We start from the raw sequence: 20,049 nt of genomic DNA, 5'->3' as shown, positions 1-20,049 counted from the left end.
TTGCTGTTACAGAACTTTGGTTGAAAGAGGGACAGAATTGGCAAACTAAACATTCCAGGATTTAGATGCTTCAGGCAGGATAGACGGGGATGCAAAAGGGGTGGGGGAGTTACATTATTGGAGTTACATTATTGGTTAAGGAGAATATCACAGCTGTGCTGAGGGAGGACACCTTGGAGGGTTCAGGCAGCGAGGCAATCTGGGTAGAGCTCAGGAATAGGAAAGGTGCTGTCACAATGTTGAGGCTTAACTACAGACCTCCTAACAGCCAGCAGGAGATAGAGGAGCAGATATGCAGACAGGTCTTGGAAAGATGCATAAACAATAGGGTTGTTGTGGTGGGTGATTTTAACTTTCCCTATATTGATTGGACACACTTACTGCTAGAGGCCTGGATGGAGCAGAATTTGTAAGGAGCGTCCAGGAAGGTTTCTTGAAACAATATGCAAATAGCCCAACTCGGGAAGGGGCCATATTAGACTTGGTTCTGGGAAATGAGCTTGGCCAGGTGATCGAAGTTTCAGGAGGAGATCATTTCGGGAACAGTGATCATAATTCTGTAAGTTTTAAGGTGTTTATGGAAAAGGACAAGAGTGGTCCGCAGGTGAAGGTGTTAGACTGGGGGAAGGCTAGTTACAAGCATAAGGCAGGATCCAGAGAGTGTTGACTGGGCGAGTCTGTTTGAGAGAAAATCAACATCAGGCATGTGGGAGGCTTTCAAATGTCAGTTGATTAGAATTCAGGACAGGCATGTACCTGTGAGGACGAGAGATAAGGGTGGCAAGTGTGGGAACCCTGGATAACGAGGGATATTATGAACCTTGTCAAAAAGAAAAAGGAAGCATTCGTAATGTCTAAAAGGCTCAGGGCAGATGAAGCCCTTTAAGAATATAAAGCAAGTAGGAAGGAACTTATGGTAGGAGTTAGGAAGACTAAAAGGGGTCATGAAATGTCATTGGCAAACAGGATTAAGGAAAATCCTACGGCATTTTATACATTATGAAGAGCAAGAGGGAAGCCAGAGAAAGGGTTGGTCCATTCAAGAATATTGGAGGGAATCTATGTATGGAACCAGAGGAAATGGGAGAGATACTAAATGAATACTGTGCCTCAGTATTCACCAAAGAGAAGGACTTAGTGGATGACGAGTATAGGTCTGAGTCACGTTGATATTAATAAAGAGGTGTTGGACACCTTAAAAAGCACTAAAGTAGATAAGTTCCCAGGGCCTGATGGGATCTACCCCAGAATACTGAGGGAGGCAAGGGAGGAAATTGCTGGGGCCTTGACAGTAATGTTTGTATCCTCATTGGCTACGGGTGAAGTTCCAGAGGACTGGAGAATAGCCAATGTTTTTCATGTTTAAGAAGGGCAGCAGGGATAATCCAGGAAATTATAGGCCGGTGAGCCTTACGTCAGTGATGGGGAAATTATTGGAAAAGATTCTTAGAGATAGAGGGCTAGGTTCTCCGCAGCTCCGCACCAAAATCGCGTTTGGCACGGGGGCGGAGAATCAACTTTTGCGCCAAAATCCGGCCCGCGATTCTCCAAACCCGAGAATCGCCGTTTTCGCGGAGTACTCTGCGCGGTTGGGGAGGGAAACTTTCTGGTAAGGGGCAGTGGGGAGGAGCAGTGGCTAGCACTGCTGTCTCTCGGCGCGAGGACCCAGGTTTGATCCTGGCCTCGGGCCACTGTCGTGTGGAGTTTGCACATTCTGCATTGCAAATTGAAGGAAAAAACATACAAAGTGGCAAAAATTAGTGGGAGACTAGAGGACTGGGAAGTCTTTAGGGGACAACAGAAAGCTACTAAAAAAGCCATAAAGAAGAGTAAGGTAGACTATGAAAGCAAACTGGCTCAGAACATAAAAGCAGATAGTAAAAGCTTCTACAAATATATAAGACAAAAAAGAGTGGCTAAGTTAAATATTGGTCCTTTGGAAGATGAGAAGGGAGATTCAATAATAGGAGGCGGGGAAATGGCTGAGGAGCTGAACAGGTTTTTTGGGTCAGTCTTCACAGTGGAGGACATAAATAACATGCCAGTGACTGATGGAAATAAGGATATGATAGGTGAGGACCTTGAGATGATTGTAATCACTAAGGAGGCAGTATTGGGCAAGCTAATGGGGCTAAAGGTAGACAAGTCTCCTGGCCCTGATGGGATGCATCCCAGAGTGTTAAAAGAGATGGCTAGGGAAATTATAAACGCACTAGTGATAATTTATCAAAATTCACTAGACTCTGGGGTGGTCCCAGAGGATTGGAAAGTAGCAAACGTGACACCACTGTTTAAAAAAGGAGGTCGGCAGAAAGCGGGTAATTATAGGCCGGTAAGCTTAACTTTGGTTGTAGGGAAAATGCTGGAATCTATCATTAAGGAGGAAATAGCGGGGCACCTGGAGGGAAATTGTCCCATTGGGCAGACGCAGCATGGGTTCACAAAGGGTAGGTCGTGTCTGACTAATTTGGTAGAATTTTTTGAGGCCGTTACCAGTGCAGTAGATAACGGGGAGCCAATGGATGTGGTATATCTGGATTTCCAGAAAGCTTTTGACAAGGTGCCACACAAAAGGTTGCTGCATAAACTAAATATGCATGGCATTGAGGGTAAAGTGGTAGCATGGGTAGAGGATTGGTTAACTAACAGAAAGCAGAGAGTGGGGATAAATGGGTGTTTCTCTGGTTGGCAACCTGTAACTAGTGGGGTCCCTCAAGGATCAGTGTTGGGCCCGCAGTTGTTCACAATTTACATAGACGATTTGGAGTTGGGGACCAAGTGCAATGTGTCAAAGTTTGCAGGCGACACTAAGATGAGCAGTAAAGCAAAAAGTGCAGAGGATACCGGAAGTCTGCAGAAGGATTTGGATAGGTTAGGTGAATGGGCTAGGGTCTGGCAGATGGAATTCAATGTTGTCAAGTGTGAGGCTACCCATTTTGGGAGGAATAACAGCAGAATGGATTATTATTTAAACGGTAAGATGTTAAAACATGCTGCTGTGTTGAGGGACCTGGGTGTGCTGATGCACGAGTCGCAAAAAGTTGGTGTGCAGGTACAACAGGTGATTAAGAAGGCTAATCGAGTTTTGTCTTTCATTGCTAGAAGGATGGAGTTCAAGACTAGTGAGGTTATGCTGCAATTGTATAAGGTATTGGTGAGGCCGCATCTGGAGTATTGTGTTCCATTTTGGTCTCCTTACCTGAGAAAGGACATATTGGCACTGGAGGGAGTGCAGAGGAGATTCACTAGGTTGATCCCAGAGTTGAGGGGATTAGATTATGACGAGAGGTTGAGTAGACTGGGACTGTACTCATTGGAGTTTAGAAGGATGCGGGGGGATCTTATTGAAACATATAAAATTATGAAGGGAATAGATAGGATAAATGCGGGCAGGTTGTTTCCACTGGTCGGGGAAAGCAGAACTAGGGGGCATAGCCTCAAAATAAGGGGAGGTAGGTTTAGGACGGAGTGTAGGAGGAACTTCTTCACCCAAAGGGTTGTGAATCTCTGGAATTCCTTGCCCAGTGAAGCAGTTGAGGCTCCTTCTTTAAATGTTTTTAAGAAAAAGATAGATGCCTTTTTAAAGAATAAAGGGATTCGGGGATATGGTGTACGGGCCGGAGAGTGGAGCTGAGTCCACAAAGATCAGCCATGATCTCATTAAATGGCGGAGCAGGCTCGAGGGGCCAGATGGCCTAATCCTGTTCCTAATTCTTATTGTCTTATGTTCTTATGTTCTCCACGTGCCTTTGTGAGTCTCACCCCCACAATCCAAAGATGTACAGGGTAGGTGGATTGGCCACGGTAAATTGCCCCTTAATTGGAAAAATGAAAAAATAAATTCAACCATAACAGCTACATCATCCAAATGTATTGGAGAACACTCACCAACACAATTGGGCAGCATGCTGGCACAGCAGTTATCGCTGCTGCCTCACAGCTCCAGGGATTCGGGTTCAATTCCGGCCTCGGGTGACTGTGTGGAGTTTGCACTTTCTCCCTGTGTCTGCGGGGGTTTCCTCCGGATGCTCCGGTTTCCTCCCACGGTAGATGTGCAGGTTAGGTGGATTAGCTGTGCTAAATTGCCCCTTAATGTCCAAAAGGTTAGGTGGGGTTACTGGGTTAGGAAGGAGATGTGGGCTTAAGTAGGGTGTTCTTTCCAAGAAGGGCTGGTGTAGACACGATGGGCTGATGATTTTTTGTGGGGTGGTAGTAGTGAAGTTCAAAATACTGTTATAAACGGGCTTAGAATGGAAATCAAGGTTGGAAGTCAGGCCTCTGGTGCATTCAAATACATTGGGTTAGAAATTGGGCAGAGTGGTTGACATGTCACTCCACAGGTCTTACTTGGAGAATATTAGCCCCATAGCAATTACTCGTGTTAGGGCCTCACTAAAGGATGCGGCAGCTTCTGGAATGGAAAAAGAGGTACTCCAAAGTTTAATTAGGCAGCTGAATTTGTTAACTAGACAAACAAGACCCAACGCCAGTTATGGTGTGTTTGATCTAAGCACTAAAATGAACAATCCTAAAGTTGAATAAATTGATTGAGCAAACAAAACATTGGCAAAATTAAAATTGGAGAATTGTGTTTTGAAATTCCCATCTTTAGGTGATATTAGACAACTGAAACTGATTGTTTATCGTGACGCATCTTATACTAATCTCTGTATTGCCTTTTCGAGTGCGGGAAGATTTATAATTTTTCTCCTGGGGAGAAAGTTAAAGGTTTGCCTTTGGCATGGGAAACTAAAAAGAAACAAAGAAAGGTAAAATGTACATTGGCAACAGAGACATTTTTCTCAGTGGAGGCAGTAGATATGGCATTTTTTATATTCAGGTCCTGACTGAAATTTTGAATGGAATAGGGCATTCAGGAACAGTGGGCTGGATTCTCCGTTATTGGGACTATGTCCCCATGCTGGCGTCAAAACTGTGGAGCTTCACGCCAGAAAATCTGGCATGAAAGGGCTACAAATTCCTCGCCCTGCAGGGGCCCGGCGTAGATATAGCAGCTTTTGCTGCAGAAATGGGCCCCCGCACTTGCGGGTTGGAGGCCGCGCATGTGCACGGTGGCGGCCTCCAGCGGCCGCGTTGTGCTCCATGGCGGACTCGGACCGCGGAGCTGGACCCGAAAAATAAACCCCACCGATTGGCCGCGCGCCTGACCCTGTCCGCCCGCACAAACATTTCCCGGCCGCCTATAAGGCCCCCCACCCCCGCCCTCCGATCGGCCTGCCCCACCCAGACCAGGGTGCCGCGGATTGAGTCCGCAACCGCCACGCGAGCATCTCGACCGGCTGGACCACATTAGATCCACGCCGTCGGGACTTCGGCCGGTCGGGGGCGGAGAATGGCGGAACGGCCTCTGGCATTGTTCCCAGGTAGGTCCTAGGCAGCGCGGCATACTCCCCGAATATGCCGCTTTTCGAGACCCGCAGAATCGGGGAACCGGCGCCAGTCCTGATTCCTTGCGGGAAAATGGATTCCCTGCTCCCGCACTGGCCGCGATTTCGGCGGCGGGGTGCGGAGAATCCAGCGCAGTACCTATAGTGTCACACAGACGATAAGTCCTTTGAGAGAATGTCCATTCGACGAAAAAAGTAGGTGAAAAGAGATTACAGATTGACATAGTGAGCCTAAAACAAACACTAGGGATCAGGGAGATTGACCAGATCAAGTGGGTTGACAGCAGTTACCAATTATCTGACTGACTGATGCAAAAAGGAGCTAGCTTGTTGGCGTTATTAGAAATGATTAAAGAGGGGTGTTTTTTCCTATAAGGAAGAGAATGTGAGGTTGGATTAAAAAAGTGTTTTAAGGAGGAATTGGGTGCATTTATTGTAGAAAAGAAAATATATACATTGTGTTGTGGTAATGTACGTCAAACTTAAAGAATCATTTTCTTTCTTTCAGAGGGGGAATCTGTTGGGGCAGAGTTAATGTTCCTCAGTGCTTAATGGAGTTTTAATTGTTTAATAGAGCACTTATTGTTTGACAGACTGCACAATAACAAACAGGTGGTACTGTGGAGTTGGAGGAGAGGTGATTGTAGAACACAATAAAATTGGAGTTAAACAAGTGAAGACTTGCTCTCTAGTTCTTATGGCAGAGATACTATCGGGACCTAACAACTGTTATCCTTTACTTACCTGAGGTGTCGACAACTCTGGCATATCGAAGGTCTCTTCTACAGGTGCAGGAGCCCCTCTGTCTCCGCAGCTTTGTGAGGTGTTAGTTTCACTGTCAGAAGGGCTGCTGCCCACACCAGCAGTTCACTGAGAAGTGCCCACCAATGCTGCAGCCAGCCACTCCACTCTTGCCCCTCCCTGCTCACCTGAGGAGTCTGTGGACTAAATGGTGATTCCATATGTCTCATCCCCCTCTCATCCAGCCATTGCACCACAGAGCTCAGGGAGAAGGCAATGACACGCTGGTGAGTGCACATCTCTGACAGCCATTGGATGATCTGCAGGATATAGTTCTCCATGATGGGAACCAATCTCTCAAGATAGTCATGTATGTACACACCAGAGTCATAGTGGGGCTCAAGGCCTGGATGGACTCCTTTACCATCCATGCATGTGTGCTCACAGCTTCTGGAAACTGCCAGATGTTCATGCATCTCATTCTGAAACTCCAGCCTCTGCCTCCTTGTTGATTACTGCTCAGGAATGTCATCAGCCTGAAGTTGAGCACTGCCAGGCACTCACACCGGGCTGGGTGTGAGTGATTTGGGTCGTCACCGTCTCTGTCAGCTATTCGGGTGCGTCTGACCTGTGTTCACCAGAGTGCAAACCCCTTACTAATCATGTGCAAATATCCCCCGCTGCATAGTATCTGCACAGGGTATGATATGACAGTGCATTCCCTGAGGTCTCCTCCTCCTCAGAGGGGGTGGGGGTGGGGAATGTCTTTCATGATCGATGGGTCGCTGCTCTTGTCTATGACCTGCAAGAAAGATAAGACTGATGAAAGGGTTATACGCTTTCCAATACCTTCTTCTAAGTACTCATTATTTCGAGTTCTATGTGAGCAGTGCTCCACACATGGGCACAATGCTTTGTGCTCACTACAGGCACTCTTGTGCCCATCCATTAGGTCATTCAGTCTCTCGGGGCTTCACACCTCTCGCACCATCCGCAATAGCCTGCCCTTCTTCTATTCCAACCAGCTCCGGTGCCTATTCCTCCATGGAAATCAGGATGGCCATGAAGGGCCCGCCATCGCTGGTTCGGGACATCGCCTGAGCATTGTGAGCTCTCTTCTCGGAGCAAGCCGCAGGTTCAAAATAATTGGCTAAAGGAGTAAATGTGGTGTGAACAAAAATGTTTTCACCTAGAGAGTGTTGTAGTGTGGAAAGAAATTTCTGAGAGGGTGGTGGAGACAGGTTCGATCGAGGTATCTAAAAGAAAGCTATCTGAAAAGAAAGTATGTGCAAAGACATGGGGATAAGGCAGGGGAGTGGACAAGGTAGAATGCTCTTTTACAGAGCTAGTACAGACAGTGCAGGCCGGAGATTCTGTGACTCTGTGGGCAGCACAGTAGCATTGTGGATAGCACAATTGCTTCACAGCTCCAGGGTCCCAGGTTCGATTCCGGCTTGGGTCACTGTCTGTGCGGAGTCTGCACATCCTCCCATGTGTGCGTGGGTTTCCTCCGGGTGCTCCGGTTTCCTCCCACAGTCCAAAGATGTGCGGATTAGGTGGACTGGCCATGATAAATTGCCCTTAGTGTCCAAAATTGCCCTTCGTGTTGGGTGGGGTTACTGGGTTATAGGGATCGGGTGGAGGTGTGGACCTTGGGTAGGGTGCTCTTTCCAAGAGCCGGTGCAGACTCGATGGGCGAATGGCCTCCTTCTGCTCTGTAAATTCTATGAAAGCTCACCAAGCGCAAACAATCTCTTTTTGGTCGTCCATCAAAAAGAGGCACAACTCTTTGCTGGTGTCAGCCTGACTGTATAATGTGGTTCTATAGTCAAGCATCCTACATGTGGCCAATAAACACTTACAGGAATCACGCGTGCCTGACAGGTGCCTTGCACAAAGAGGCTGACATGCATCTGACAGCCAGTGCTGATGCCTGGGCATCTCGACTGACAGGGTGAGCTCATCTCTTCTCCAATCCCTTTTTTTTTTCTTTTTCTTACATCGAATGTGGGCATCACTGGCAAGATCAGACTTTGTTGCCCATCCCTAAGTGCATCACGGTAGCACAGTGGTGAGCACAGTTGCTTCACAGCTCCAGGGTCCCAGGTTCGATTCCCGACTTAGGTCGCTGTCTGTGTGGAGTCTATACATTCCCCCCGTGTCTGCGTGGATTTCCTCCGGGTGCTCCGGTTTCTTCCCGCAGTCCAAAGATGTGCAGGTTAGGTGGATTGGCCATGATAAATTGCTCTTGGTGTCCAAAAAGGTTGGGTTGGGTTACAGGGTTACAGGGATAGGGTGGGCTTAAGTGGGGTGCTCTTTCCAGGTGCCAGTGCTAACTCGATGGGCCGAGTGGCTAACTCGATGGTCCGAGTGGCCACCTTCTGCACTGTAAAAAAAATTCTATGAAGTGCCCTTGAAATAAGTGGCTTGCTAGGAGGACATTTCAGAGGACAGTTAAAAGTTGCTGTGGGCCTGGAGTTGTATGTAGGCCAGGCCAGGTAAGGGCAACAGATTTACTTCCCTAAAGGGCATTAGTGAACGAGATGGGTTTCACAACAATCAATGACCATTAGCAAGTTCACCATTATTGTGACTAGCTTTATGTTCCAGGTTTATTAATTTAATTTAATTCCACCAGCTGCTATGGTCGGCCTCTGGGTTGTTAGTTCAGTGACATTACCACAATGCCAGATGGAGTTTAATCTGGACAAATGTGAGGTAATGCATTTTGGAAGGTCTAATGCAGGTAGGGAATATACAGTGAATGGTAGAACCCTCGAGAGTATTGAAAGTCAAAGAGATCTAGGTCCGCAGATCACTGAAAGGGGCAACACAGGTGGAGAAGGTAGTCAAGAAGGCATACGGCATGCTTGCCTTCTTTGGCCAGGGCATTGAGTATAAAAATTGGCAAGTCATGTTGCAGCTGTATAGAACCTTAGTTAGGCCACACTTGGAGTATAGTGTTCAATTCTGGTCGCCACACTACCAGAAGGATGTAGAGGCTTTAGAGAGGGTGCAGAAGAGATTTACCAGAATGTTGCCTGGTATGGAGGGCATTAGCTATGAGGAGAGGTTGAATAAACTCGGTTTGTTCTCACTGGAACGACGGACATTGAGAGGCGACCTGATAGAGGTCTAGAAAATTTTGAGGGGGATAGTCAGAGTGGATAGTCAGAGGCTTTTTCCCAGGGTAGAGAGGTCAATTACTAGGGGGCATAGGTTTAAGGTGCGAGGGGCAAGGTTTAGAGGAGATGTACGAGGCAAGTTTTTTTTACACAGAGGGTAGTGGGTGCCTGGAACTCGCTGCCGGAGGAGGTGGTGGAAGCAAGGACGATAGTGACATTTAAGGGGCATCTTGACAAATACATGAATAGGATGGGAATAGAGAGATACGGACCCCGGAAGTGCAGGAGATTTTAGTTTAGATGAGCAGCATGGAAGGCACAGGCTTGGAGGGCCGAAGGGCCTGTTCCTGTGCTGTACTTTTCTTTGTTCTTTGTTTGTTCTTTGTTCGTTGTCTCAGTGGCAAATTATTATTATTAAATTATTCATCCTCACTGATATTTAAGGCTTCAAGCTTAACGTTACGTGCTAAACTCACCTTACCAGAACACATCAGGTCATTAACACTTTTTTGGCACTGCAGCCATGTACAAGGAACGGGTCGCATAGCTGCTGACCACATCTGCAACCTCCATCCACGGCTGCTTGATCACCGGCCGCCTCCTGGATTCTGGGGTAACAGGACATTCCTCCACTTCCTTGCAACCTGGAGGGGTACATCCAGCGAGGAATTGCTGTGTCCTGGGACTACTCTTGATTAGGCTTCGACCATTTCCTCCACTTGCACTGCTGCGAGGGGTTTTTCGCCAGTTCTGTCAGGCTGGAGCATGACACTGTACTGCTGTCTGGCTATTAAATATGGTGCCAGTGACTGACATTTCAGTTGAATCACAAAACATTAGCATGCAGGTAAAACAAGTGATTTGGAAGGCAAATGGAATGTTGTCGTTTGTAGCAAGAAGAATGGAATATAAAACTAGAGACATTTGCCACAGTCACATAAGGCATTGATGAGATCACATCATGAGAACTGTATACAGTTTTGGCCACCTTCTTTTAAAAAGGACATAATTGCATACGTTCAGAGAAGGTTCACTCGACTAATTTATGGGATGAGGGGGTTAAGGAAAGGTTGGTCAGTTTGGTCCTGTATCCATTGGAGTTTAGAAGAATGAGAGGTGATCTTATTGAAATATATACGATCCTGAGAGGGCTTGACAGAGTGGATGCTAAGAGGGTGTTTCTCCTTGTGAGAGAGACTCCCATTTAAGACAAAGGAGAACGTTTTTCTTTCAGAGGGTCGTGAATCTGTGGAACCCAATCCCCAAGGAGCAGGAGAAGTAATGTCACTGAATATTTTAGGGCACATGTAGGGAGAGTCCTGACTAACAAGAGAGTCAAAGGACACAGGAGATGGGCAGAAAAGTGGCTTTGCTGCCACAATCAGATCATCCATGATCTTACTGAATGGCGAGGCAGGCTTGAAAGGGGCCGAATGGCCTACTCTTGCTAGGAATTTACATGTTCTTATGTTTGTATATAGTTTCCAGCAGCCCGAGCTTTTTTGCTTTTGTAATAATAATCACATCACATCTTTTTTTGGGCAGGAAATCATCAATGTTGCCTGGCATGCACCGAGCTAATTGATCTGAAATGCGCACTTATCTATCTGATATTAATGAATGAAATGATTGGATATTTTATTTTATTGTGATATTTTGAATATAAATCATGATTAATCACCATATTCTAGATTTTCAAGAAATCAGACCAGGATTTTCCTTTTCGGGTCCGAACCCTGATTTTGGGGTCAAACATGGGTGCCAACCACACACCAGGTCAGGGGAAGTCACCTTGTATGTATGTTGTCTGGATTGGCCAATCAGTGGCTAAAGATCATGCTGAGGTAGTATGGGCTGAGGTTAGAAACAGGAAAGGAGAGGTCACCCTGTTAGGGGTTTTCTATAGCCCTCCAAAACGTTCCAGAGATGTAGAGGAAAGGATTGCAAAGATGATTCTGGATAGGAGCGAAAGCAACAGGGTAGTTGTTATAGGGGACTTTAACTTTCCAAATATTGACTGGAAACGCTATAGTTCGACTTTAGATGGGTCCATTTTTGTCCAATGTGTGCAGGAGGATTTCCTGACACAGTATGTAGATAGGCCAAAGAGAGGCAAGGCCATATTGGATTTGGTACTGGGTAATGAACCAGGACAGGTGTTAGATTTGGAGGTAGATGAGCACTTTGGATAGTGACCGCAATTCGATTATGTTTACTTTAGTGATGGAAGGGGATAGGTATATACCGCAGGGCAAGAGTTACATCTGGGGGAAAGACAATTGTGATGCGATGAGGCAAGACTTAGGATGCATCGGATGGAGAGGAAAACTGCAGGGGATGGGCACAATGGAAATGTGGAGCTTGTTCAAGGAACAGCTACTGCGTGTCCTTGATAAGTATGTACCTGTCAGGCAGGGAGGAAGTGGTTGAGCGAGGGAACCGTGGTTTACTAAAGCAGTCGAAACACTTGTCAAGAGGAAGAAGGAGCTTATGTAAAGATGAGACATGAAGGTTCAGTTAGGGCGCTTGAGAGTTACAAGTTAGCTAGGAAGGACCTAAAGAGAGAGCTAAGAAGAGCCAGGAGGGGCACGAGAAGTCTTTGGCAGTTATGATCAAGGATAACCCTAAAGCTTTCTATAGATATGTCAGGAATAAAAGAATGACTTGGGTAAGAATAGGGCCAGTCAAGGACAGTAGTGGGAAGTTGTGCGTGGAGTCTGAGGAGATAAGAGAGGTGCTAAATGAATATTTTTCATCAGTATTCACTCACACAGGAAAAAGACAATGTTGTCGAGGAGAATACTGAGATTCAGGCTACTAGACTAGAAGGGCTTGAGGTTCATAAGGAGGAGGTGTTAGCAATTCTGGAAAGTGTGAAAATAGATCGGTCCCCTGGGCCGGATGGGATTTATTCTAGGATTCTCTGGGAAGCTAGGGAGGAGATTGCTGAGCCTTTGGCTTTGATCTTTAAGTCATCTTTGTCTACAGGACTGGAGGATAGCAAATATTGTCCCCTTGTTCAAGAAGGGGAGTAGAGACAACCCCGGTAACGATAGACCAGTGAGCCTTACTTCTGTTGTGGGCAAAGTCTTTGAAAGGTTTATAAGAGATAGGATGTATAATCACCTGGAAAGGAATAATTTGATTAGAGATAGTCAACACTGTTTTGTGAAGGGTAGGTCGTGCCTCACAAAACTTATTGAGTTCTTTAAGAAGGTGACCAAACAGCTGGATGAGGGTAAAGCAGTTGATGTGGTGTATATGGATTTCAGTAAAGCGTTTGATAAGGTTCCCCACGGTAGGCTATTGCAGAAAATACGGAGGCATGGGTTTCAGGGTGATTTAGCAGTTTGGACCAGAAATTGGCTAGCTGGAAGAAGACAAAAAGGGTGGTGGTTGATGAGAAATGTTCAGACTGGAGTCCAGTTCATAGTGGTGTACCACAAGGACCTGTTTTGGGGCCACTGCTGTTTGTCATTTTTATAAATGACCTGGAGGAGGGCGTAGAAGGATGGGTGAGTAAATTTGCAGATGATACTAAAGTCGGTGGAGTTGTGGACAGTGCGGAAGGATGTTACAAGTTACAGAGGGACATAGATAAGCTGCAGTGTTGGGCTGAGAGGTGGCAAATGGAGTTTAATGCAGAAAAGTGTGAGGTGATTCATTTTGGAAGGAATAACAGGAAGACAGAGTATTGGGCTAATGGTAAGATTCTTGGTAGTGTGGATGAGCAGAGAGATCTCGGTGTCCATGTATATAGATCCCTGAAAGTTGCCACCCAGGTTGAGAGGGTTGTTAAGAAGGTGTACGGTGTGTTAGCTTTTATTGGTAGAGGGATTGAGTTTCGGAGCCATGAGGTCATGTTGCAGCTGTACAAAACTCTGGTGCGGCCGCATTTGGAGTATTGCGTACAATTCTGGTCGTCGCATTATAGGAAGGATGTGGAAGCATTGGAAAGGGTGCAGAGGAGATTTACCAGAATGTTTCCTGGTATGGAGGGAAGATCTTATGAGGGAAGGCTGTTTTCGTTAGAGAGAAGAAGGTTAAGAGGTGACTTAATTGAGGCATACAAGATGATCAGAGGATTAGATAGGGTGGACAGTCAGAGCCTTTTTCCTCGGATGGTGATGTCTAGCATGAGGGGACATAGCTTTAAATTGAGGGGCGATAGATATAAGACAGATGTCAGAGGTAGGTTCTTTACTCAGAGAGTAGTAAGGGCGTGGAATGCCCTGCCTGCAACAGTAGTGGACTCGCCAACATTAAGGGCATTCAAATGGCCATTGGATAAACATATGGACGATAAGGGAATAGTGTAGATGGGCTTTAGAGTGGTTTCATAGGTCTGTGCAACATCGAGGGCTGAAGGACCTGTACTGCGCTGTAATGTTCTATGTTCTATTAATATCCAATTAAGGATGGTAGATGGACCAAAAGGAGGCCCTCCAGCTCAGCAGGTCCTGCAGCCTGAAGTTAGGGAGAGAGAGGGTGCCTCCATGTAATGTGTCCACTCAGAATTAACATGTTTTGAATAAATAATAACATCTTTCAAATCACCACAAGAATTCCCCCTCCACAAGGAAACCAGTGCTCCCATCTGTGACTAGATAGGCCAGGGGAGGCCACAAACTCTTTCTGGAATATTGCCACTCCCGTCTGCCACCAGAAAGTCACCTCAAGACAATTGCAAATGCTCAGGTACCATTGGGGGCCTGCAGGTTGGTTGAAAAATTCCAGTTTCCCTCTGATCATTGGCTTTACTAGGCCTCTTAAACACTAATCTGCCATGGTGGTGCCAGCCAGCCAACATGTCAGCTGGGGGCACAAAATTGCACTCCTACTTGCTCCAGTTCCTGCCCCAATATCTGGGCAGAAATCTTGTCTCCAGTGTAGATTAAAGTCTGATCAGCAACACTGCTTTCTAAAATATTTCTGAAATATTACGGGTCCGTCTATTTGTACAGCTGAGCTACTGATTTCCACTTGTGGAGAATAGTTATCAAAACAATTCACTAATGATTCATATCTGAAGACATTTAGGGTGAAATTTACTTCCACTTTCCTACTTCAATTTGGGTAGGAGAGCAGTAGCAACGGTTGGAAAATTGGGCGGCAAGGCCTACTGTCATATTCCACTCCCAATACAGCAAATGGGAGGAGAAAGCAGTCCTTGGTTCCTAAAATATTACAATTTCATGAATAACCCATTTTGTTTGGTCACGTGTTATGTTGTACTCACATTGCTGCAATCTCCCACAAAATATAATGAAAGTCCATCAGCACCAGTTGCTGCGAAAACAGTAACAGAAAGAGAATGTTATTGCATTGAAAAAGGTTATAAATAATTAGGACAAATAGTTACAACACATCATTTATAATAACTTGATATAAAAAAATGAATAATGAGCATTGGGTTTCTATTCCATTGTGCAATTTTTGAAAGAAAAATAATAAAGGCAAACATTAAAATAAAATCTGTTGCAAGTTATGTATTTAAAAATAGGTGGATCTCTGGCAGAAAATTGCTATAGTTTATCCCGTGTTAAAAACAAATTTAAATCAAATAAAATATCAAGTGTAAACAGTTGCAAAAATATTACACAGATTCTCATCCACGTGTTGCTAAAGGTTATTAAAGGCAGAAATCAAAAACTTAATGAAAGAAAAATACCCACTGTAGAATTATAGAATGGCACAGAAGACCATTCAACCCATTGTGTCTGTGCTGGCTCCCTTAAGGAACAATTCACCTACAGCCACTCCCTGTAGGCTTGCACGTACTTCCTTCTCAAATAATAAGACAATGATAGCCCAATTCCAGGGTGGCACGATGGCGCAGTGGTTAGCACTGTTACCTCACTGCGCCGAGGACCGGGTTCGATCCTGGCCCCGGGTCATTGACCGTGTGGAGTTTGCACATTCTCCACATGTCTGCGTGGGTCTCACCCACACAACCCAAAAAAGATGTGCAGCGTAGGTGGATTGGCCATGCTAAATTGCCCCTTAATTGGAATAAAATAATTGGGTACTCTAAATTTATAATTTAAAAAAATGATAGTCCAATTCCCTCATGAATGACTCGACTGAACCTGCCTCCATCACATAAGCTTTTCCTTATGTCACTATTGTTTCTTTTGCCAATCATCTTAAATCTGCACCCTCTGGTTTCAATCCTCCCACCAATGGGAACAGTTTCGCCCCACTCTGTCCAGACCGTTCATGATTTTGAATACTTCTATCAAAACTCCTCTCAACCTTTTCTTTCGAAAGAAAATAATCTCAGCATCTCCAATCTCTCTGCATAACTGACGTTCCTCCTCTCTGGAACCATTTGCCTGAATCTTTTTGGCAGTTCCACATGTTGCATTTCGGTAGCAACACCAGGGTGGAATTATCCATGGATATTAAAATGACAGAACATTTCCATTTCAAATATTTTTTGATAATACAATGCTCTTCTTTTTCTCCATACCACTCACCAAATCAAGTCTGTGCTAGCAATGCTCTGCGCAGCAAGCTGCAGACGTCCTCTCTGGTATCCTGGGCAGGCACCCTGGAGAATCCAGACACTTCTCCACAAGAAAAATGAATTAGTAAAAGGCAACCCGTGTGAGTAATATTTAGTTGAGAAATTTAATGTTGCAAAGGATTTGGAATATTTAGGTCTGTATTGGAAGTGTGATGAAACCCAGGGCAGAATGTTTTGGCACTTACAGGGACGGCTGCTAAAAATAGCACCACCAGCTGATATGCTTGTTTCCCAGATCCAACCCAACTCCAGGCCATTTTCCTGGAGGTAAAATGGATGGGCGGATGGAGGCAGCGTAACCAATTGATCATGTAATTAAAGCCATTTTTTGGATGATCACTGGGATTTTCCAGTCTGCCTCCAGGTCTCACAACTATCAGGGGACAGTGAAGCTGCCTACAGGCAGTCTTCCACCTCATTTCACCTCACTTGAACAATATATTGTTTTATTCCTATCTCCTTCATTTACTTATGTAGCTTCGCCGTAAATGCACCTTACATACATCTGCGGTAGCAAGTTTGATAATCTCATCACTCTCTGAGTAAATGGCAGCCCGCCCTTGGGCGGATCTTCTGGTCCCGCAGCTGTCAATGGGATGTCCCATTGAATCCACCCCTTGCCGCCAGGAAACCCGGAGTGGAAGATCTTGCTGGCGTGAACAGCTGGAAGATCTTGCTCATTGATTCAGTCTGAAACATACTCAATGGCTGATCCGCCGCAGCCCTCTGGGGCAGGAAATTACAGAGATTTACCACCTGCTGAGTGAGGACATTTCTCCTTATCTCAGTCATAAATGGCCTGCCCCAACTTCTTCTTCTTAGGCAATCCTTCTTAGTCGTGGATGACTTGCTTCTGTTATATTACCTTTGGTGGTAATATTTTGTGTTCTTTGTCCTTTCTTCCAGGATGGTCCGTTGTGTTGATGACAAAGAATCCACCAATCATTAGATTGAAACAAAACTAATTTATTATAAAGATTAATTAAATGAAGTTCGCACACTCTACTGAGCTATAGTTAATAATAAAGTAATATTGAATCTGTCTAGCAGTAATCAATAATCTAAATAGTCACCAATAATATTCTAATTTAACTTCGTGGTAACTCTAACGAAAGTAATCTCCTTCTAGTGCTGTTCTCTTGCTTTCTCCTTGACTAACACTACCCAGCATTCCCTGAAGTCTGATATATATACAGAGAAGTGGTGTTTGAATTACAGAGTTGTAATAATTAACCCTTCACTAACTTGACTGTATACATATCATTACAGCTTCCACACTGAAAATGAGTTCTCAGGTGACTGAAGAGTCCAATGCATGATCTATAGTCTCTGTCACATGTGCGGTAGACGGGGGTTGGAGGAGTGGGTGGGTGGAGTGCCCAGGTTGCCACACGCTCCTTTCACTGTCTGTGCTTGGCTTCAGCTTGCTCTCAGCGATGAAACCCGAGGTGTCCAACTCCTTCCCAGATGTTTTTTCTCCACTTCAGACAGTCCGGAGCCAGTGATTCCCTGGTGTGAGTGAGGATGTTTCACTTTTTCAAGGTTGTCCTTTGAAGCCTTTCCTCTGCCCTTCTGGGGCTTGCATGCCATATTGAATGTTAGACGTTTTAGTTGCTGTGATATGAAGAGTCTAAAGTTCTGTTCCTTTTTCACAAACACACATTGATTTCCTTCCAACAGCCTTTGCACAAAACTCTCACTATACATCACCTGACAGAGGCCACCTGAAGCCCCTTTACATATCAGTGTCAATTAATGGATACTTAACATAAATGAGACAACTAATTGCAATGTCTCTTAACCCATTACTTAACAGTCTCCCCTTCCTTGGAGAAAAAAATAATTAGGTGAAAACAAAATTTCAAGAAACTCAAAAACACACACATGATTTCCCCCCCCCCTTTTTTTTTGTTTGGATGAGAAACAAGCGCCCTTCATTAACAATATCCAAAAGTTTCTGTGAACTCGCCCCTCTTTTCGTAAAACAGTTTGATAGTTGATAGCTCCTGTCGACCCATTTAATTTTTGTTATTTCCCCTGTCCAACATCTGCTTCAAACTTGCGATGTCTATCCGTAACCTCTTTTGAAGAGTGCACATTTTCCCACAGGGATTTATTGTCAATGTGACAGTCAACAGGTATATTACCCAAATCCCCTAATCCCAAAATTTCTGTCAATATCATACTTATATAAAAAGCCATATCCACCGCCTCTACAAGGCTTAACGTCTCAGCAGCCAAAGTGCTTTTTACCACTCTCCTTATTTCATTTGTTTCCTACACAAGCGGGCAACATTTACCATTGTTCCCCAAAAGGAAAATTATAAAACCTCCTGCGCTTGAAACCCCATCACATAAATTTGGGTAGGACGCATCACTATAAACTATGAGTTTCAAGTGCTTAAGGTCATCTAAAACCGGGAACTTCAAAACACACTCCTGCATTTTTAGTTTGGCCAATGCTTTATTTGCTCTTATTATGTCTTCCACTTTGGGATCATTCATTTTTGTACTCAACTCTAAGATATCAAAACTCACGTCCGGTCTAGTCTGTCTATCTAGCCAGTTTAGTTGCCCAAATTAAACTTCGCAGTTGCTCTTTTTCTATCTTTGAAACCATTGCGTCTTTTTGTGAAACTCTGCCACGACTAATTGCTATTGGGGTGAAGCTTTCCAAATAAGATTGCTGACGTAAAGTTGCCCCTAACTTAGTCTGTCCAATTTCCAGTCCAATATATTTAAATGCACCGGAAGCCTGACTTCCAACCCTGAATTCTTTCCTCAAACCAGAGATTACAATAGCTTCAAAATCACTAGTCCCACCCCACAAAAAATCATCGACATGCATCATAAAAATGCCAGAAAGATTTCCTTTATAGTGCCAGTAAAACATTGCAGGATCTGCTTTCAACTGGCAAACTTTAACAAAACTGACCTTACCGAAAAATACCAGACTCTAGATGCATCATTTAATCCATATACACATTTGTTCAACTTCCAGAGTACCCCTTCTGTGTTAGCTGCTTCTTTAGGAAGACGGAGAAAAATGTCTCTCTGGAGCTGGTGCCCCTGCAAAAAAGCAGCTTTTATATCTATAGATTTGCTTTCCCATGCCTTTGTAGCTAACAGAGTCAAGAAGATCTTTAAAATAACCTTTCCTGCTGTAGGTGAATCTACCCTTAAATCCTGATCTTCTAAGTTTTCTTCAAAGCCCCTTGCCACAAACCTGGCCTTTGCCTTATAAGTTCTATCCGGAAGAACCTTATCCGTGCAAATCCATCTGTGGGATAGAGCTCTTTGTCCCCTATCCGGTACTTCCATGTATACCCCAAATTCACTATGCAATTCTTGCTGTTTAGCTTCTTTAATAAATTTTTCATCTAATTTATTTGAAGCCACCAAAATCTCACGTGCATGTGGGCTTCTACTCCTATTAGTATTCGTAGTCTTACTCATGTTCCGAGATCATGACAAACTACGTCCTCTCTCCCGCCTGGTATCTCGTTCTGTACTGCTACTGCTTGATCTTCCCCTTCTGCTGTGGGATGTCCTTTCAATAGTTCTCTACCTTTTCCTGCGGACCTGTTCGCTATCCGATGTACTATCTGAACTGGCACTGCGTTTCTGTGCCCTGCATTTTTGAACTTCGTTTTCCCAATCCATTGTCTTGACTCCTTCCCCTGAATGCTGTACATTCAACCAATGTTTATACTTTCCGGTGGCCTTCCCTGCTCTACTAATAACAGTTGCATCCTTCCATTGACTAGACCGGTCAGGCAAGTATGTCACCTTTGTACCAACTTTTGGCAGTTGCCCTTTCGGAAAAATGGCCTGTTCTAATTCATCAGAAGTGTTGCGTTCCTCCACAGAAACCCTGTCTATATCAGTTAATTGGTCCTCATAGTTCTGTAACACATGCGTACCAGATGACTCTGGTTCCTCGTCATGTCTGTCTGCTCTGTCTAAGTTTGAACATTTGTAATCTGTACCCATTATCCTTGATGAATGTACCCTAACAGTTTGATTACCATGTTGCAAAATAATTGTTTTGCCATCTATGCCTATGATCTACCCTGGGCCTTTCCATTCATTAGAATTGTCTCTCTTATAGTATACCATGCCTCCTTGCTGAAAAACGGCATCTGATGGCCGTACGTTATGTCTTAAAGCTCTGCGAATTCTTTCAGAGACTTCTGCTTCCAAAAAGGCTTTTCTACTGTGATGGAATGCATTTAAATGTTCAGCA

General features: G+C 44.7%; 1 protein-coding gene across 2 annotated transcripts in view; it reads right to left on the bottom strand.

Moving 5' to 3' along the window:
• Positions 1–20,049, bottom strand: part of pde10a (phosphodiesterase 10A) — a 1,307,205-nt gene that overhangs the window by 656,486 nt on the left and 630,670 nt on the right. For both annotated transcript variants that reach the window (XM_072507750.1, XM_072507751.1), the window contains one exon: positions 14,514–14,563. In XM_072507750.1, the coding sequence (XP_072363851.1) occupies positions 14,514–14,563 (50 nt within the window). The remainder of the gene's footprint in view (positions 1–14,513; positions 14,564–20,049) is intronic.

The sequence above is a fragment of the Scyliorhinus torazame genome, chromosome 1 (assembly GCF_047496885.1).
Source record: "Scyliorhinus torazame isolate Kashiwa2021f chromosome 1, sScyTor2.1, whole genome shotgun sequence".
In the NCBI taxonomy this organism is placed as follows: Eukaryota; Metazoa; Chordata; class Chondrichthyes; order Carcharhiniformes; family Scyliorhinidae; genus Scyliorhinus; species Scyliorhinus torazame.
This window is presented reverse-complemented; position numbering and strand designations above follow the sequence as displayed.